Source organism: Triturus cristatus, chromosome 4_1 (assembly GCF_964204655.1).
Source record: "Triturus cristatus chromosome 4_1, aTriCri1.1, whole genome shotgun sequence".
Taxonomy (NCBI): Eukaryota; Metazoa; Chordata; class Amphibia; order Caudata; family Salamandridae; genus Triturus; species Triturus cristatus.
In genome coordinates this window covers 613899238-613921301 of record NC_140585.1, presented here as the reverse complement: position 1 = coordinate 613921301, position 22064 = coordinate 613899238, and the positions used below count along the sequence as shown (strand labels likewise).

Genomic DNA, 22064 nt, shown 5'->3' with positions numbered 1-22064 from the left:
ACAATCAATCCTCAGAGAGAAGCGGCGGGATGGAGGTCAGAATAAATAGGAACAAGAAATTAGAAAACTTTTGATTCGGTGATGTTGGAGCTGTCTGACACAATGAGTACAATCATCTCCCTTTCACAAAGAAGCTTTCAAGCAGTGGGAGAGAAATCTGTATAATCATGCACAACATCTCCCGCCTGTGAGGCTTGCATAGCTGCAAAGGCCCGCATTGGCTAAGCTTTCCTCACATATTAAAAGATATCCCATTGTTAAAAGCTAAATGTGGCGAACTGTCAGAGCCCATACATTCTTCCACTTCAAGCACTGTAAAAGTAAAGCTCAGCGTTAGCTTTTCAGAGACAAGTACCTTCAGTCAATGCACCACGACACACAATCGCCACTATTCAACGTATTGCAGTTATATTTTAATTGGACCCAAAAAGCTATCTGCTTAATAATACTGATTCGATGCGGAGCTTACCTTAAGGGCAGGTGCGGACGCACCTGTTTGGCGCCACCTAGTGGCAGCGGAGAATAACTGCTGAAGGTCAGAAAATGAGCTTTTTTCAGAGAATTAGAAGCTCTCTTGCATTCAACATTTTGCTTGGAGACCTGAAAGTGTTTTAGATACCCTGATTGTGTTTTTCATATGGGACAGTTCTAAGTCAACTGTACTCTGTATATAGGGCAACACTCCTTTAGTGTTCGGTGGCAAACACAGAAGCCTGCGAAATTGGAAAACCTGTACACAAAAATGGTGCATTTTACTTCAAGGAATGCAGAAGTACTGATTGCTGCATGAGATTATATGGTGCGAAGCCACTTACCACATGCAGAAAAAAAGAATGTATTGTTTACACATGTTAAACCCAACTGATTTATGCAGATATGCATAGAAAATATCACCAAAATCACCAGAAAAACATAATCACCAGAAAAATACTTTCCAGAAGAGCTATTTAGTCATTATCAAATCGTACGGCAGCTGCAATGTGCCGATTTGCACTAAATCGAGCTCCCAAAACCGAGAGAAGCCATGTGGATATAATACTAATCGATTTATCGTATATACCCAATGAACCTGAGAGAGACTGACGACCGTATTCATGTCTACAGAGCCTAAAGTTGTTTCTCTTTTGCACTTTTAAAAAACACAGTTTATTTACGTTTTCAAAACAATCAACGATACAGCACTGCGGAAGAAGGAGAGACAGCTGTACATCAAAATGTATCTTCGGTGATTCAGTGAGACGGAGCAAATCAGCGATGGGATCATTCTATTTCTCTCCAGTCTCCTGCAAAGGGAACTTCTTACCCCCCATGCAATCCCCAACCACATCTCATCATATATGAATTATATCCTCCACCCGGTCGAACAATCACTTTTAGAGTCACATTCACTCTCAATACCCTGACCCTACGCATCAGTCTCCAGATCCAAGAACCCTGCACACAAAGCACTCCACACAGTGATATCGTCTGCTGCCGTCTCATCTCTCCTACTGAGTCTCATCTGGACGTCCTCTGCGACTGCCCATTCTAGAACATCTCTGCGCCAACGGTCAAAGTCAGGAGCCCTCTGACGCAACCACGTATTGGCTAGACATCTTCTGGCCAGGACCAGGGCCAACTGCAAAAATCTGTAGGAATTTATTTTTCCCCTTCGGCCTCAGAACATTATCCAAGAGGCAGCAAGCTGGTGTGAAACCATATTTCTGGCACCACCCAGGCCCAATATCTCTGGACCTCCCCACACTCCCAAACTAAATGCATAAAATATGCACTGTCTGTGTCATAGCTAGGCCACACTGCTGAGCGGGCGGGATCCCAGCGCTAAAGTTCCCACGGTGTTATGTAGGTCCTATGCAAGAAATTGAAATGCGCTAATTTAAACCGAGCATCACAGGGCACCTTATGTGTGAGATTATTGACTCTGTCCCAATTCCAATCCGTGAGGGGTATTTCCAGAACAACTTCCCAGGCTAAGCATGCTTTAGGAGTGTCTTTATGCACAGCTCTATACATGAGCGTGATCAAATGCCGGCCCCCTTCACACATCAACATTATGCCCAAGGTTTGAGTGAGTGAAGGTGCCACAGGGTAAGCGGGCCGGGTGACTTTAGCGATGTCCACCAACCTGACATGCTGCAAGAAATGACCAGGGCCAAGCTGAAATGTGTCCTGTGCCTCTTCAAATGAAATGAAGTGCTTATCTGGATATAGTTTCCTGAATTTCTCACAACCACTCTCGCGCCATGCCTGAAATGACATATTACCCAGTAGTAATCGAAAAGGTTTTAAAATCCAGATTGGGAGAACCCTGTGAAACGGATCCCACCTCGGTACCGACTGTACAAACCTATGCCACAATGTGGCAGTATGCCTGACAACATAAGGGGTGTCCGGCATAAACCCTGCACCATTCATTAGGAGTTCTGGTAGACGAGTCAACTGCACCCTGCCTCGCAATATCTTTTTTTTATAATTATCAGAAGAGTCCAGCCATTTAGCTGCATGCCGCAGCTGAGAAGCAAAATAATATAATTCAAGGTGCGGGACCTCAAGTCCCCCATCCGAATGCCACTTGGTCATAGTCGTCAATGCCACTCTACTATGTTTTCCAGCCCACAAGAGAGAGATAAGGATGGTATCCAACTGTCAAAATATATGAGCTGGGAAGCAGGGAAAGGGAATTCTGCAGTACATACAGACATCTAGGTAACAACACCATCCTACCCATTACCGAAAGGGGCAGTGTGTTTCAGAAGGCCACTGAGTGTAGCAGTCCCTCCAAGACCCTACCCATATGGTGTCGAAGTTGAAGTTCCTGCAAGTTTGCTACATTAATTCCTAGGTACCAGAAGTGGGATGTTTCCCAGTGTATACCCAGTTCAGGCAATCTGTCTGCCGGGGTCTGGGCCAGACAAGCAAGAGGGAACGGCAAGGACTCTGCGTGATTAATCCAGAGACCAGAATATGACCCCAAATCTTTCAACATACTTAGCAGCACTGGGAACGACTCCAGGGGGACGACAGATAAAACAACACATCATCAGCATATAAGGAGATAACATGCCATACATCTCCCAACACAATACCCCTTTCCTGCACCTCTCATCAGGCCCAGACTGCCAATCGCTCCATCAAGTGCAAAGAGGAGAGGGGACAGTGGACAACCCTGTTCCATGCTCCCGACCAATCATCCAAGGCTCAGATTGGCTTTTGCCCACCCTTAATCTGACTCATGGCTCAGTATGTAATTTCTCTTTTCCACCTAAAGTATTGTATTGTAATTGCATTTATATAGTGCTTACGACCCCTGACAAGGCGTCAAAGCGCTTTTTCGGCGAGTAGCACGTGACTCCGGGACCCATAGAGTATTAGTGTTGAATTAGTATAGTGAAACATGCAAGTAAATTTTAAGTGGTGGATAGGTTAGTGAGATATTTGGATTGGGAAGGATAGCAGAAGGATAGAAGAGGAAAAAAAGGTTTGTATTTATATAGCGCTTGTTACCCCTCATGGGGTGTGGAAGCACGCTACTCTGGAAACCCATAAAGGATTAGTGGTGAAATATGAAAGTAATTTGAGTGGTGGATATTAGTCAGTTATTTGGAGTGAGAAGGATAGCGGAGGGCTAGAAGGGGAAGAAAGATTTGCATTCATATGGCACCTATTACCCCGATGGGTGTTGGAGCTCTTTTCTGGCGAGTAGCAGACTACTCCGGAACACATAAAGGATTATTGTTGAAAGTTAGTATAGTGATATATGAAGTAATTTGAGTGGTGGATATGTTATTCAGTTATTTGGATAGAGAAGTATAGGTGGCGGGATAGAAGAGGGAAAGTGGTTTATATATATATATATATATATATATATATATATATATATATATATATATATATATATATATATATATATATATATATATATATATATATATATATATATATATATAGCGCTTGCTACCCCTGATGGGGTTTTGAAGAGCTTTTTTGGCGAGTAGCACGTTACTCCAGAACCCATAAGGATTAGTGCTGAATTAGTATGGTGAAAGATTAAAGTAATTTGAGTGGTGGCTATGTTAGTCAGTTATTTGGATTGAGAAGGGTTGGGGAGGGGTGGAAAAAGGTTTGCATTTATATAGTGCTTGTAACCCTGATGGGGTGTTGAAACGCTTTATTGGTGAGTAGCACTCTACTCTGGAACCCATAAAGGATTAGTGGTGAATTAGTATAGTGGAATTTGGAATTTGAGAAGTGAACATGTTAGTCTGTTATTTTGATTGAAAAGGACAGTGGAGAGATAGAAGAGTGAAGGATTTTTTTTTTTTTTTTTAGGTCATAGCAGTAGGAGGGGGCTTTTGGATGAGAAAAAAGGGGTTTTGGAGGGGAAGAGTCAGAGAGTAGAGTTTAGAAAGGTTTGTTTTGGTGGATCGGTATAGTAAAAGAGGTGTCAGATGATGCATGATGGGGTAGAATAGGAGAGAGTCAAGAAAGGGTTATTTTGGGGATCATAGTAGTGGTATGGGGTTTGGGATAAATGAGAGAGTGGATGTGGAGGATATATTGATAGATGTATAGGGTGAGAGATAGTGTAGTGCATTGGAAAGAGTAGTAGAAAGAAGTTTGAGATGGGTCAGAAAGTTGGGCTACAAGATATATTGAGAGAAGTAATAAATATATAGATCCATAAGTACATTGAAAGTATATAGAAGCATAAAGGAGGTGTAGATTAAAGATATTGATAGAGGTACAGGATGAGAAATAGGGTAGTGCATTGGATATGTTTTTTCAGGAGAAAAGTAACAGACACACAGATCCAAGTACATGGAAGGTACATAGATGCACAATGGAAGCAAGTACATGTAGACCAAAGCTGATTTTTTTTTTACAACATAATTATTCTACATGTTTATACAAAGCAATACAGAAAGATAGGTACATATCTATAGTGAAAATAAATGCTTAAATACAGAGGGATATGCTGTAAATTTCTGTTTGCGTATGGTGCTTATGTGGCGAATAGCCAATTCTTGAGTAATTTTCTGAAGATAAGGTGGTTGTTGGTTGATCTTATGTTCGGGGGTAAAGAGTTCCATAGTTTGGTTGCTTGAATAGAGAAGAATGTGCCACCCTTGGTTTTTTTCTTGTATCTTGGGATTTTGAGACGAGATGCCCCTTTAGTAGAGCGGAGGTTCCTTTGTTGAATGTGTTTGGTGATTTTATTCCTGATGAAGAGCTGTCCCATTCTATGTCTTGCTTTGTGGGTGATACAAAGTAGCTTGAACATGGATCTTTTAGCAACCGGTAACCAATGCAGGGCTTTCCAGGCAGGTGAGATGTGGTCTTGCGGTTTGATATGCAAGAGTAGTCTGGCAGCCGACTCCTGAATCTGTAGTAGTCTTTTCATGGTTGTTAAAGGTGATCTGTGGTAGAGGCTATTGGCGTAATCGAGTTTGGACAGAACAAGGGAGATGGTAGCTTGGACCTTGTGTGGAAATCCCAAATGAGGGAAAATTGGTCGCAGCATTTTATAGTGACAAAGTTTGATCTTGTTAGTTTGTCCACTTAGGCATTCATCGACAGCTTGGAGTCCATGGTCATTCCAAGGTTTCTTACTTCCTTCAATACTTTAGGCGGTGATCCCAGTTCATCAGGCCAGGCGGCAAGTGGGTCATAATGTTTCCAATCGCCACATGTGAGTATTTTGGAAGCATTCAATTTGAGATGGCTCCAAGTCATCCACTGATCCACGGCTCTGAGACAGCTGAAAATTGGGGATTTTCCAATGTCTTTGGGGCATTCCAGTTGAAGGAGTATTTGCATGTCATCTGCATAGTTATAGCACGTGAGGTGAAATTGATTGATCAGTACCGGTAATGTTGGTGCTCCTGCGGACACCGACCCCTCAGCACTCTACATTCTACGTGGGACAGCTTGAATCCGGCTCCTGGTCATCCTAGACGTCTCCTGGTCCCTGCAGCTGAAGAGTCAAGATCACCGTCAACGCACCTGAAACACTCAACATCGGTGGGCATTAGTCTACCAAGCCCCTGGTCACTCCAAAGTGACCCAGACTCTGTCCCCTCTGCTTTCAGGTTCCTTTCAGCAAGAATCCACATTTGGATTTCATCGGGCATTCTTCTTAATTCCAGCAGCAGCATTTATTTGTCGACTTCCATAGAGAACGGGTTTCCGACGCCCCTTTGTACCTATGCACCCGGCTCCTCTGGGATAGGTAACTCTGGTACAAAGGTATCCACAGTTGGGGTGGCTCTCCAACCTCTTAAGTTCCAAGGGTTGTCTTCGTAATCTGCTGGGAAGGGTCCTTAACCTTGGATTTTCCAATCGCGACTTCCCCATTGAATGGTACGGAGCACGCGGTCGTGTTCTCACTCTGCACCCATCCTCCATGGGGACCCTACATACTCACCTTGGGTGGTTCCTTGGGGTCCCAGCAATTCTACACCTCCTAGACTAGGTCTAGTCCCGAGTCGTGGTACTTATACCACTTATTTAGTGTATGGTCTGGTCTTCCCCTGGAGCCCGCTGTGTATTGTGCTACTTATAATTGATTCACTGCAACTGTATTATTTGCATTGAGTTCTATCCCCGCGTAGAGGATACTGGAGAGTGTTATATATAATAAATACATATTTTTATAATTACTATGTGGTTTCCCTTTCATTTAACCAATACTATAAGGTTGCATTCTGGTAAAACAAGCTGCTTAACATTCCTTCAAGACTTAGCCTGAAGGCTGCTCTTCATAGCTACCACTAGGATAGCTATCTATAAAGGTTATCTTTAACCTAATCACCATATGCTGTCCTCTAATTAAAGTGGGCACTTTGTACCAGTCCAAACAACCCTTATGGTGATTAGGTTAAATATAACCTTTATAGAAAGCTATCCTAGTGATAGTAATGGAGAGCAGCCTTCAGGCTAAGTCTTGAAGAAATGTTAAGCAGCTTGTTTTCCCAGAATGCAACCTTATAGTATTGGTTAAATGAAAGGGAAACCACACAGTAATTATAAAATGTGATAAGATAAGTTTTCATATGTTTGCAGGGTTCCTTGACTCAAAGAAACATGAGGCTCTTTAGATGGTACCAGTTCTGTTCTACAAATATTATATTTTATGGCATAGCATCACATGACGTGGCATCACATATGACACAGAACATATGCAAGGAAATATGTATCTGTGTTCACTCCATAGTGAATTGTGCCTGTTTACAAGTGGGGAAAAGAGCATTAAGAAAGCAGCAGGACCGCATAATTAGCAATGTAGAGGTGGTGCTTGTAGACAAAAAGGAGATGGTGCTGGGTGCAGTCATTGTTCGCAGCAACAGACCCATAAGACAAGTCATTAAGGTTTCTTGATCATCCACCTTGGGAAGAATAACCTGTTTCTGTATGATGGTTCTCACTGATGAAGGAGATCAAGAGGGATATTGATTAATTCTGTAAAGTGTTATCAGGTGCAATTGTTGAGTGATCCTGCTTACTGTGTAGAAGAGTATTGGGAATGAGGAAACCAGCAACAGCGAATAGCACTATGTAGGAGGTGAATAGATTGGGGAAAATCGTTTGCAGGAAGATGGAAGCTGTGTAGTCATGCCACACAGATCTGCATATATTCTTTCTGGAAACTGAAACCTAGTTTGCAATGGTCCAGTCAGTAATAGAACTGGTGAAGTGAGATAAGAGGGACGGAAAGTGGCACCATCTGGCAAGAATTACTCCTGGTGGTCCACACTACTACATGCATAGTTATTTGTCGAGGAGTAGGTTGCAGCAAATAAGTATCTTTTCCATGTAGTACCCCCAGATTTTTGACTTGATCGTTGTTGCTGTATGTAGAACTCTGTGCACTTTACACCTGCTAGCCAGTGGTAAAGTGCATGTGCTCCCCCTTTCAACTTGACAACAGTAGAATACCTCAATTGGCATATTTAAATTACCTATAAGATCCTAGTATATGGTACTAAAGAGTATCCTAGGCCTGTAAGTTAAATGTCACAAGTGATCTGCAGCACCCATTGTGCCATCCGTTACAGTGACAGTGCAAACATGACTGCAGGCTAGCCCTCTGTAGCTGGCTATGACGTGTTAAAGCAGCAAATTCGACCTGTGAAAATAACCCCTTTTGGCAGACCCCTTAAAATATTAATAAGTCACCCTTAAGTAGGCCTTACCGCCATTTATTACACCAGGATGTTTTGCTTTTTGAACACCTGATTTTTTTTTACCTTTATTTTGGGTGAAGTTCACTTCCTGACTCTCACTTAAGCTAATTACATGGCAATTGAACTGTGCGTGCTTACCACCAGTGTCTGCCTTAAAGAAATGATCACATATCCCCAGCCTTAAAGTCCCTAAACTGGCTACCTCACGAAGCTAGAAAACAGCTAAAGATTGCATGCATGACTCACAAAGCCATGCACTGCAAGACCCCCATCTATCTGGCCCACAAAGTAGATTTATCAGGGGGTGGCCGTCGAGTCTCGATGTGCAAGCTCACTGCTCCTGAAACCACAGCTTTTCCACAAAAAGAGATCGAGTAACAGAGCTTTCTCTGGCATTGTCCCGAAGATTTGGAACTCTCTTCCTCCGGAAGTCAGTTGAATCCCATCCACCGCTTCTTTCAAAAAGGAAGTGAAAAAAATCCTAATGATCAAGTTCTTGCCGTAAAGGCCTTGGTTCTGCTGCTTCGTTACTGCCCTCTTTTCTGTCGCTCTGATTGTTGATTACATGGCTGTACACTTGGGAATAACAGTGTTAGCAGACCATTGTACATATTTGTATTGTATATATGGTTTGTTCTTCTCCCATTACCTGATCGGGAAGTATGCCGTGATTGTCTATTACATGCATGTACTCCGTTGTTTAACAGTGTTGGCAGGCTATACACATATTGGTATCGTATATATTGATTGCTCTTCTCCCATTACTTGATCCGTCCGATCTCAAATGTTAAGCGCTCTGAATCGCGCTTGGGTCATGCTCACACCTTGCACTTATTTGTAACAAATGTTCTTTGCCCACTATTGTTTCCTACCTACTCTAATTGTGAAGCGCTCTGATACCCTCCTGGGTCATGTTCGTGCTATACAAAACATTATAAATAAAATAAGTTAGGGCAGCTGAGATGCAGCTATGGTAAGGGGCACTTGGCTGATTACACATGGACATGTGTACACATCTGCGAGTGCACATGTGCAGGCTGTGGTTAAGAGACTACAGTCATGCGCAGCCGTGTAACATGACATGCCTGTGGCGGTTTTAAACTGTAAATTCAACCTGTCAAAATCACTCCTTTGGATAGTCTAAACCTTCCTTTTGAGTACTAATAAGCCACCCCTAATTAGGCCTGATTGCCCATAAAGCAGGGTGTATGACTTTCAAAAGTAGCACATGTAGAAATTCATGTTGAACATTTACTTACAGTGAAATATCCCCAAAAGCTATATTCACTGTTGCAAGGCTGCTTGATGCCATAGGAAAACACTAGGCTAAATTGCTACTTTTAATAAATGCTTAACTCAGATTGATAGCAGATAGCGAAATTATTCAAGGACTAATTTTAATCATAATTTAAAATCAAATAGAATGGTGAAATCACATTTTGTCTACATATTATGCAATAGACACTTTACAAAATGTAAAAATTTTCTACCTAAATATTATAGGCATACAACTGTCACCTAGCAGCTATATGGCTCCCCTGAAGTGAGATGTGTAGTGCTTTCAGAGATTGAACAAAGGGCTCTGGTGTGGGGTAGGACTTTCCCTCCTTGACAGGGTGGCCTGAGAGCTTTGCCCAGTAGGTTGCTTAACTTCAAATGAGTTACTGTCACAGGCAAATGTAGCTGACATCAGGGCCTGACCTCTGTTTTGTGCCTCTAGACAAATTGGCTCCAACCCCAGTGTGGGAAATGGCCCCAGAAGTGGTTTGGAGTGACCACAATGAATGGTTTGCTCATTATCATTGCTCCTCCCCAGTACTCAGACGCTGCCAGAATATTATTAGTAGCAACTCCCGTAGCTGGCATTAAATGGTACAGAAGAGACTTGTTCAAAAGAGAATTTCAAACAGATGCAACTTTAAGGTGGAAGCTTTAGGATAGTACCACAACCTTACCCAAAATATAAAGGAATTAAGGACAGCTATCATGTTAATAGTTTTCCATGTCAATTCAACCTTCAGGGCCACTAATGTTCGCACCCCCGATGACAAAAATGAAACACAACTCTCAGAAAACCTTTATCTCATCTGCCTGCCTGAGCACATTTATGTACTTCCACACTTTTGCCTCATAAGAAGTGGCTAATACAAACTTGGCTAAAGCTAAAGAATTGGAAACAGAGCGTCCTCAAAAGGGTGGCTGAAATTTACAGCGCAACCTGTTTTGTGAGTAAAGGCCAATTCCTATTTTCCAACAAGGGATTTCCAAGAAGTAGACAGAGAAAATCTGATGCCAAGAAATTCAAATAAGGCAACAGTTTCTAGTCTTTCACCATTAATGTAGAAATGCACTTTAAATTGTAATTTGAGGACATGACCATAACTTGGTTTTATGTTGAATTGATTTCTGGGAGTTTCTCTCTCAATAGGATGGAAAGACATCCAGGAGCCAGTGCAAAGTGTGGCTCATTAATATTGCATTGTCTGCAAAAGCAGTGTAGGAAATGGAACACTCCTGACTCCTGCAACATCCAGGGAGACCCTTGACTTATGCTAAGGAGGGTCATTCAAAACAATTGGCAGCTGGAAAGTCTGATGCCATAGGTCATTATTGCTGATGTTTGACGAGGGAATTTGGAAGAATTTCCTCAGAAAGGTGTTGATGAAGGACTGAAATTTGTTGGTGGTGGTCACTGATATCCTCCAAGTTACCGCTTCATACAGAAGGACCGATTTTACATTGGTGTTAAAAAGCCTGATCTTGGTCTGCAGGGTTAGGTCCTTGGAGCTCCAGATCTTCTCTAGCTGAATGAAGGCAGCCTTTGATTTGCAATTCTTGCCTTGACGTTGGTGTCTGTGCCGCCCTGTTTGTCTAGGACACTGCCCAGGAAGATGAAGGCCTCAACTTCTTCAGTGCATTGCCTTCAAGAGTTACTGTAGTCATGCTGGCTGTGTTAGTCCTCAGGATCTTGGTTTTCCCCTGTGGATATTGAGGCCATGGTCTGCCACATTGTCAGTCTTCTCTTGCATCTACAGATGGGTATGGGAGAGTAGGTCCAGATTGTCTTCAAAGTCCAGGTCGTTGAGCTGTATCCAAAGTGTCAAATGGATCCCATTTTTTCTCTTTGCTGTGCATGTCTTCATGTTCCAGTCAATGGCCAGCAGGAAGAGAAAAGGCAAGACCAAACAACACTGGTGGACACTGTTCCTCATTTGGAAGGCTTCAGTGAGTTGTCCTCTGTGGACTATCTTGCAGACCATTCCCTCGTAAGAGTTACTGATGATTCTTACCAGTTTACCTGGCACAGTGTAGTGGCAGAGGAGTTTACTGTAGAGATTCTAATTGATATATGTTGAGTATTATATATTACAGAATTTTACCTTTTGAAACTGAATGAGGAATGCTTGTGTTCACCGTAAAGTTCTTGAGTAATATACAGACCACAGTCACAGAACTGGGCAGGCAAGATTGTCATAGAATTCTGCACTATGGTGCTACAATACATGTTCCAGTTTTATTGGGGTTTGTACCAGTGAACAAAACCCGTGGAACACTAAATATTTACAACTTTGAATGTTATACAAATAAATTATTTAAAATTCTACTCAATATTGGGGCATCAGTTTTAAAAAGATCTAGTTGAATATAATCCAGTCCATGAGCCTTGGCAGATCTAATTTTTTTAGTTAAGGTTTTATGGACCTCAGTTTGGATACAAGTCTCACTTTCATATGGTAAATTAGGATTCTGATCTAAAGCTTAAAAAATTGGATTAGGACTTTCTGAGAATAATTATCTGAATATAAATCAGAAAAGGAATGAATCGCCTGTACTGTGCATACTTATCTGTGTTGGCCTGTGGATCTCCCGTGAATAAAAAGTGACTACAAATTACCAATTGCTGAACTACTCTGATGAGGCCTTCCAAAAGCAAACCGTGGTATCGGAATGTTCCACTTAAAAAATAAAAAACTAGAAAACTGTATACACCAGAATTCAAAGCAATAAGTGATGTAAAGAAGATGCCCCTCTCAACTCACAGGAGGCATACACTTGAAACAGGAGGGAGACAGCTTGAGTGAGTGCGTCCATAAGAACATCTCCACCTTGAAGTTGTCCTACTCTCAGTGATTGCGGTACATCTCAATATTCCCCGCTCCTTCCTTGCAAAGAAATGCTGGCCCTTTTTTTTTTTTAAATATGGAAACTGTTAACAAATTGGTGTTCTTTCCTCTTAAAAATGGCAAGAAATGACTGACTGTCAAGTTCTTAGCCTTGGAGAGCAGTCTTCGATAGCATCACAGTGCGTTACAAGAATCACACATTTACATGTGACATAGACAGACTCTAACTATCAACAGCAAAGGGGAACCTATTGCATAACCAAGTTCAGTGTTTCAACATATGCATGATGATGGGACATACATAGTTCAGACTCTTTTTTAGTCAGTATATACAGACAGGTGAGGTGGAGAAGGATGGAGGAGAGGGGCCTTTTAGGAGGAGGGGCCGATATTGGAGAACTGAAGGGTCTTCTACTCGTTCCTGAAAGTCGGGAGTGAAGAGGCCAGTTTCAAGTTAGACGGGGCATTCCACAGTGTGGGGGTCAACGAGGAAAATGATCACTTCCTCATCCCCGTCCTCTCCTTGGTTATCAATGCTGAGGCTGGTGCAGGTTACCCAAAGAAGGTGGATTTTCAGTGAAGTATCAACGCGTGGTGGTATGGATGACACTGTGAATGATTCAACAAAATTTACACTTGATGTGTGCTGGAAAAGAAGCCTGTGTAGCACCTTGAGTGGAAGAGTCATGTGGCCAAACAGGCTGTGTCCAGTAATCAAGTTGTCAGTTGCATGGGAGAGGGTTTTTAGAAGGGCTAGTTTAACCCATGGGGCTGTGACAGAGAATTATCCCCCCCAAGCAATCTCTGGCACGACCGGAGCTTGTAATTCAGGACAATTTGTATCAGAAAAATAAGAAAATGTTAAACCAGTAGAATTAATTGGATACTGACTGCGATTTAGTTTTCATCCTACAACTTTCCATTTGTCAAAGACAAAAGGGTCCAAAAACATCAAAGAAGTGTTTAGAAAATGTCTTCCTGTGTATTAAAATGTTGTGTCATTAACAGCAGTGCTTAATTTGTAAAAAAATAGAAGATAAGTGCCAGGACTCTCGACAGGAGGCCACTGCAACTTGCACCACACATTGCCCCTGCCATGCTGCCAATGACAGAATCAACACAACTACTAACTCTCACACTCTTACATGTGTCACAGTTCCGACTAGTTCAAGCCCCCAAAGCTAAAAGAATGGCTTGTGCCGCACGTAATTGTTATTTTTAATGTATATTGAATTAATAATCAACTGTTGTTGTGGTAATGTCTAGATTAGCCAGACAGCGCCACCTTGTGGCAGACTGTCAAGCTCTGATGTTGATAATTAAGTGCCGCTGCCGAGCACCGAAAAACACCGGCTCAAATTAAGCACTGACTGGCAGACAAAGATAAAGCCCTCCTTGTGGTATACATTAAGTGCGCTCATTGGTGACAGAACCATACCTCTCTGATTGCTGTACAGAATTCACTCTGCAGGACTTTCTTCAGGGACTGGATTTTGTGCACTGGAACTTCTCCCGAATCCTGCAGCTTTTCCAGCAGTTCGATAGCTCTCGCCACATCTGGATAAATAGAAAACACAGGGAGGAACGGTCAGACGAGATCAGTTGACATAGGAGGTGCTCAAAGTGACCTTACAATTTCAATTAGTTCTAGTCATCCTCTGTTTCTCAAAAGCAATGTGATTTCACTTTTTGCAAGCTTCAATATGCAAATTAGACGCCATAATTAGCAAGCGACAAGGTGTGGTGTGAACAGCTGGTAAGTGCTCCGCGCTTGCACTGTGCAGTATATTTTTACCCTTGATGTCCTAGCAAAAAAACTGAAAGTGGCTCACATACACGACTGCATTTCGAGCAAATGTTAGTCGAACTGGATGCCTGGCGCTGCAGGGTACACTACACCTAAGAACCCTCTCCTTGACAGATTGTTTTTAATAAAGGAAAACACCCGCTGGAAATATTTCATGTGATCTATTGCAGTTCCCTGCTCTCTGACCACATCTGCCAGTTCACGTTCAGTCGGCTGCACCGTTCACGTTTTAATCCCGCAATCAATTCTCAAAACTCCCTGTACATTTAATACAATTATTGGAGTGTATGGTACTTGTGATGAGAAGTTTCACAGCCTTGATATTATAAATCAGCAGGTTCAATTGATAACTCAGAGAAATAGACTGCAATTACACGGAGGCGAGCTGAACCTTCTTGGTGCATTAATTTCATATTACACAAAGCAATTTTAAACTCAATTTCAAAGACATTGGTAAATGCACTTGAAATGCCCATCTCCAGACAAATGGGCAGGGGTGGAGGCCTCGGTAGATAACCCTTTATTTTGTATGTTACGATTTTACTGTTCTTGACTTTGCTGAAGAAAAGATAATCGGGGAACTAGACAGATGCAAGCACCATAAGGGTTGGCAGGGCTTCTGAATAAAGCCACCGCAATAAATAGAAACCAAAACGTGGAAACATACAACCAGGTTAATGATTAGATGAGAGTGGTACTTGCACTCCTGGTATTCTGTATTTGAAACGTAATCAAGTTGTGCATTAATGAAAACAATTCCATTGGTCAAAGCGTGATACATGAAGATCCTGGTATCTCAAAGCACTTTTTCTTTCAGGGGCATTTAAGCACGTTTAAGAAACAACTCGTGCCCCTGATGAAGGGCTAAGCCAGCCCGAAATGCATTGGGTCATTATACTGTGAGATACCAGGATCTTCATGTATCACGCTTTGACATATGGAATTGTTTTCATTAATGCATCTGTTCTCAAGAAGAATAATACCAGGATGACAAAATAAATCCCGCATTGATAAACTATTAAGTATAATTTTTGTTTTGGATTTTTGGATCAAATGTGATAGCTCCAATCATTTGGAGATAAGAAGCTGTGCATCAAGGGGACGTCTCCCAGGTTGGGAGACGATTTTTTACTGTAACATACAACCAGGCCCAACGCAACAAAGACAATGTCCAACCCGCAACCCTGACAAGGTAGTGAGAACAGATGAGTCCTATGGGCTTTATTATCCAAGTTGCTTTTTCTGTTGAATTTGAACGTTAATTTTTAGTTAATGCTAAACATATAGACCTAACAACAGGTTACTCATATTTAGAAATAACGTAAATATGCATACATTGAAAAAACAATAAAGTACACATGAAAGAAAAATAAAATACATTATTTTTGCATAGGTCAGTACAAAAACAGTAATGCTATTTTTCACTGATTCACAGACTTTCTTAAATATGAAAAAGACGATCAACTGACTTCACCAACATCTTTTTTGACATTTTCAAGCCGTTAGTGTGGGTGAAAACATCTTCACAATCTATGTTTGGTGCAGTCCACTGCACTTGAATACTGGTTTGTGCAGAATCTTGGCACAATATATGATACAAGAATCCTAGACCAGTTTGTTTTAAAGAACCAAAAAAGGTGTGGTGCCTGAATATCACTTTGAGCATATTACCTGACACAATCATTGCTCCAGAAAGATTCATTGCGAAAAAGTTGTCACATTGGAGTTAAAAACAAGCAATCTACTGCCAATAGGATGATGGTTTTGTAAATGATATTTAGGACACACTATTTATGCCACACATTATTTCTATTTATGTTATTCAATCATTCGACCACCAGAAAATCATTTAATTAATAAAAACCATCAATTTTACTCAACAATAAGCAAAAGAACATGTCCACATTGAAACTGCGCGCCGATTCTTGTGTCATGGATCCCTGGTGGGATGCTCAAAGAATGCAGACCCAAGTGCTGAATGAAATATGAAAGTAATAAAACATATAAGACTTAAGAATTTAATGTCAGCAATCTTGGAGGTTATGGCCATCCTGCGATCGAGTTCCCTTAAGAATACTATCATTTACATGTGCAAATCTTCATACATTTGGAGACGGGCAAGCTTAAGGAACCACTGCTCATACCCAGGCATGCTGCACTGAAGTATGATCACATTGCTGTTTAAATAATCCTCACATCGCAGCTAATAACATATCTCCTCTGGGCCATGGCAGTTCAAAGTACCACATTCATAGTGATTTCAGCCACGTGCCACAATTGGACTTTTGCTTAAGATCTAACTACGGCCGGAATGGGAAGAGAAAAGAAACCCACTCGACCGGCCCCGGGGGGATGGAGAGGGGGGGGGGGTGTTGGTTGGGGTTGTGGCACTGAGAAGCTCTAGTTACGAGCACCTCTGCCGCTTTTATTTTGGTATAATGGGCCTCTTGCAGCATCTCTTTCGGTGGGACCAGTCCCTGGAACAAATGGATGAATGATAGGGTCGGGAGCGATGGCCCTGAGGCCACACGCTCAACTCAGCTGAAGATGGATCCCTGGCCTCTGAGAGCCTTGACCCCTGTGCTGTCCTTATCATCTCCTGTGCTATATGTGTGAACACTAGGACTACACTAATCTCGATGCATGTTTTAAGGGTGAAGCAGGCTCCTGCTACCTTCCACCCCCTTGCTGCTCGACACGAATGGTCGACGACATAGACCCGTACTACGTACTTCATTGTTCTACACCAGTCAGTGTCTCTGTTATTCATGTTTATTGCTTTGTTCCTTTTACAAATGTTTCCATGCTGTCTCATTGTGCAACATGGTTACACCTCACCACCTCCATTGGCCGAGCAGGAGTCCCCCCCTCATTTGGTTGGGTTTCTACGGCTGGAACCACTTCCCTTCCCCATTGTGCAAATTGTTAGCCGCAATGTTAGAGGCCTAAATGCCCCAGTGAAAAGAATAGTGTTGTTGTCCCAACTGAAAGCTGCCCACTGCGACATATGTCTTCTCTAGAAGACACATTTGCTTAAGAAAGATTGGGGCCATATGCGGTCGAAGTGGTTCGGCCATCAATTCTGGTCCACGGAACCAGGTAAGAAAGCTGGGGTGGCGATCCTGCTGTCCACACACGTCCAGGGGCAGGTGCTCCAGCTACACTCCGGAATCACGAGCCGCATGCTGTAATTGCGAATCTCCCTTTACCAACACACCTTCACACTTGCGTGTATTTACGCTCTCAATGATCATCAGGAGCCCTTTATTCACCAAGCTGTTGGGATTATCTTGAGCACCCCAGGTGTCAAGATTCTGATAGGTGGGGATTTTAACTTGGTGTCTAATCTGGACTTAGATAGGTCCCTTCAAAGAGCGGGAACAACGGGGCGATTTCTTCACAGGGGCTTCATTGGTTCTCAGATGTAGGACTGGTAAACTTTTGGAGGTCATTGAACCTCGCCACGAGGTCCTATTTGTTTTTATTCGGCAGCACACCAGTCCTATGCCAGAATCAATTACTTCCAAGTGTCCACTCCTCTCTCACCGGTGGTGACCCATGTAGACATCGAGGTGGCCTCTTTATCAGACAACTCCCCACCACGATTACACTACACTTGCCCAATAGCTGCCCGAGATCCAGGAGATGGCATCTCAACCCTAGATTAATGTTACATGCCCCCACAACCAAAGAAGTTTGGTGAGTGAATTCCACATATTTGGAGATCAATGATACATCCCATACTTCAGTAGCAACCCTTTGGGACATTCTTAAGGCGATGGTGAGGGGGACAGATATTATCTATAGTGGCACTTTTAATGGGGAAAGAAGGGCTAAACACATAGAACTTGAGACACAAGTGAGGGTGTTGGAGGAGTCACATAGGCGACAGGCTCTTACAGGGTGAAGTGCCAACTTACTGTAGCCGGAAAAAAACTTAAGGCCCTAGATAGGGATGCAGCGGAGTATACTTTGCTCTGCACAAAACAAAAATATTATCTTGAGAGCAATAAAGCCGGACAGCTTCTGGCCCACAGGCTACGCACTCAGATTCATGCCCACCACATTCCAGTTCTAGTGGCTCACGCCCAGCATTCCCTGATGCAAGATGCAGACATTGCGGCGAATTCGGACGACTTTACGTCCATCTCTACAGTGCCAAGCCTCTACTCCATAAGGACTACTTTGCATATTTGGAGCGAGCCACCCTAACATCTCCTAGAGATGGACATCACAACACAAGAGGTCCTAAGCAATAGTAAGTCTCAAGCTAGACAAGGCTTCTGGCCAGGATGGCTGCGTTCTACAAAACGCTTGCTGCACTGTTGCCCCCCTTAATGACCCGGCTGTACAACTCCTTCAGCTCCCAAGGTGCCCTTACAGAGACTATCAGATTGGTTATCATAACGGCCCTGCCTAAACCGCGAAAGGACCCCAAGCACTGCACCTCCTACCGCCCCATATCTTTACTGAATGTGGATGTGAAGATATTCACCAGAATTCTAGCCCATAAACTGAGGCAGTATTTGCATATGCCCTGGTTGGTAGACCCTGATCAGTCGGGTTTTGTCCCAGGACACACCTGTGGCGAAATTACAAAGTGCCTATTCCGCCTAATTGATAGAAATAACCGCTCGCAGACCCCTGCGCTATTCCTCTCGAGAGACGCTGACAAAGCATTCAACTTGGTGCACTGGCCTTTTCTGCGGCTGGTTTTGGAGGCTATTGGCTTTGGTCCTCATTTCCATCAGTGCATTTGGGCCAGCAGCGCTGACCCAGTGGCGCTCATCCATGTTAACGGTTTACTATCCCACGCCTTTCCTGTCCTTAGGGGAACAAGCCAAGGGTGTCTCCTCTGCCCTCTCCTGTTTGCACTCTATATGGAGCCACTGGTGGAGCAAATTCGGGGACACCCTCTTATCGAGGGAGTCTGGATGGGTGGCGAGTCTCATAAGATAGCACTGTACGCTGATGATGTGCTTTTGGCCATTACCAAGCCTCGCCAATTGCTGCCCCCTCTGTTGGAGGAACTAACATTGTTTAGGAGGACATCATGATTTAAGGTGAATGCTGCCAAATCTCAGGCTCTTAATCTTACTATCCCACAGGAGGAACAGGCTTACCTGGCAACGGCATTCCCATTCTCATGGACCACGCAGGGAATCTCTTATTTGGGTATTCAATTGTTCTCCTCTATAGAAAGATCTGTGTCATACTGTAGGAGAGTAGGATCTGCTTATTATAGTTACCCCCACCTTTTGCTGATATTTTACTGTTTTCAACTTAGTCTGGCTGGGATTCTGCTATCCAGGACCCCAGTCTAGCTGCTTTCTCTCTAAATTGATTGCATGTACTTTAGGTACACTTCAGATTTGATTCTGGTGTACCCTTATAAGTCCCTAGTTATGGTATACTATATACCCAGGGCATAGGTACCCCAGCGGCCTCTCAGGGGCTGCAGCATGTATTATGCCACCCCTTGGAGACCATTCAAAATGACACAACAGGTCTGCTACAGCAGCCTGTGTAAGGTGGTGCATGCACTCTTTACGTAGATATAGGTTCACTATATCTATCCATATCACTGCACATATAAACCTATCAGTCACCCCTATGGCAGGCCTTATCAATCCTGAAGGCAGGGAGCTGGGTTTTATGTGAGAGGGTGCACCTGCATGAGCAGAGCCCCTCTGCAGCCTTCAGAACCTCTATTCCAGGGTTGTTTGTGATGCAGCCATACTCTTAAGTGCATTATAACCTCGCGGTAAATGCTAACTGTAAAAGGGCTGCATGGAAACATGTTGTGTTTGGTGTCAAACACCTTGGAATCATACCTCCACACCAGTAACTGGTGTGGGAGGTATGTTTCCACCCTACTAGTGGGAGAAATATGACAGCACCGGTACACCGGGTACCAGCTGTGCAAGCCCTGGCATCATAAAATGGATGCTGCCAGGCACAGACACGAGTCTTCCCTCCTGCTGCTGGACGAAACTCTGGACGAAACTCTGGCTGGACAATAGGTTTCCTGTCACAGGGAGGTGTGACCACCTCCCAGACAGGCTTTAGTGTATTGGGGCTGGGTGGGTGCACTCTGAGAGTGCTTTTGATGTCTGCACTGGGGGCACATTTGGTGTCCCTGTGCATAGTCCATCTCAAACTGGTTGCAGGGGCTATCAGCCCCTGCTCTGGTTCGAAACTGGACAAAGGACATGGGTGTAGCCACCCCTCTGTCCTGACCCTCCCATAAGTGGGTCCCCAGAGTTTGTCCCACCACTTCCTTGGGTATAAAGTAGGAACCCCTGGCTACAGGACTTTAGATAATACCTTGACTAAACATGCTACAGAAACCAAGTATCCTTCGATGATCTATGCTTTGCTGGACAACTGAATAATCTCCCTTGGAGTAAAGGAGTTACTCCCCTGCAAGGCAGGCACCTCAACGCATCTGACCGGTTTGCATCTACACAGATCCTGACGGACTCTGAAGATTTTGCAACACAGAAGGGGGGTTCCCAAGCTTCCCCGAGGCCGATCAGTGCTCTCAGCAAAACTGAGACCCAAAGCCCTCGTGGGGATCGTGCAACCCGAACCCCTGGACACCGTGCACATTTGCAGCAGCATATGCTTTTTGGCAATCCCTGAGGCTGTTCTTTGGAATACGTGTAATCCCAACCCCGAGCAGTAATTCCACTGAAGAACACTGGCCTACACTCCCTGAGTGTTCCGTGGGCTGGTGTTTTGTGTTTCCTCTCGAAGTCCCTTAGCGTGTGCTGGTCCGTCGACCTGTGGGTCCCTGAGAAGGGAACTTTAACTTTCAAAGGGCTTACCTGCTTGCTCCAGACGTGCCCTGACTCACCATTGCTTGGGGAGTCCACAGGACCTTGCTGGTCCACACCGAAGCATCTTTACTCTAACCGTATGGGTTGCAGTTGCCAAGGCTTGTTGGTCTCCAATCCGGACACTGATCCCCCAGCACTCGACATCCTTTGTGGGACAGCTCGCCTGTGGACTTTGGTCATCGTCGATGTCTCCTGGTCCCTGTGGCTACAGAGTCAAGCTTCACCTCTTCACACCTGAAACACCCGAAATCGATGGGCATTCGTATACCGAGCCCCTGGTCACTGGCAAGTGACCCAGACTCTGTCCCCTCTGCTTTCAGGTTCTTCACATCTCCAATCCAGGCTTGGATCACACCGGACACTTTTCCTCTCCACGGCAGCGGCACTTTGCAGCATCTCCCCATTGAGAACAACGAAGATTCCCAACGCCATTTGACACCTATGCACCCGGCTTCCCTGGGCGAGGTAACATGAGTACTCTGGTGCTCACGTGGGTGATGGCCTTAAAACCTTCTAAGTTTGAAAGGGTTTGCTCAAACTCCTCTCCTAAGTGTCCTTAAGCTTTAAAATTCCAACCGTGACTTTCCCATAGGATTGTACAGAGCTCGAGGCTGTGTTCTCACACTGCACGCGTCTCCCCCGTGGGTCCCCTGTGTCACTACCTTGGGTGGTTCCTTGGGGTCCCAGTGATTCTACGTGCGCTAGGCACTGTGTCTAGTCAAGTCGTGGTTGTTATACCACTTTCTTAATATATGGTTTAGTCTCCCCCTGGGGCCCACTGTGTATTGTGCTGTTAACTGTCGTTCTAGTGAATTATTATTGTGTGCCTTGCTCTCTAATCTTATAAAGAGGTTAGTAGAGAATGTTTAGTAATAAATACATATATTTTATATATACACTTTGTGTGGTTCTCCTTTCATTTGGTCATTCAAGAGGTTATAATCTGGTAAACCAAGCTGCTTTACATTCCTTTGAGACTTAGCCTGAAGGCTGCTCTCCATAGCTACCACTAGGATAGCTTTCAATAAAGGTTGTCTTTAACCTAATCATCAATAAGGGTTATTTGGACTGGTACAAGGTGCCCACTTTAATTAGTGGACAGCATATA

General features: G+C 43.7%; 1 protein-coding gene across 2 annotated transcripts in view; it reads right to left on the bottom strand.

The window, feature by feature from the left end:
• LIN7A (lin-7 cell polarity scaffold A) overlaps nucleotides 1-22064 on the bottom strand; it is a 407359-nt gene that overhangs the window by 176320 nt on the left and 208975 nt on the right. For both annotated transcript variants that reach the window (XM_085652980.1, XM_085652978.1), the window contains exon 2: nucleotides 13746-13864. In XM_085652980.1, the coding sequence (XP_085509106.1) occupies nucleotides 13746-13864 (119 nt within the window). The remainder of the gene's footprint in view (nucleotides 1-13745; nucleotides 13865-22064) is intronic.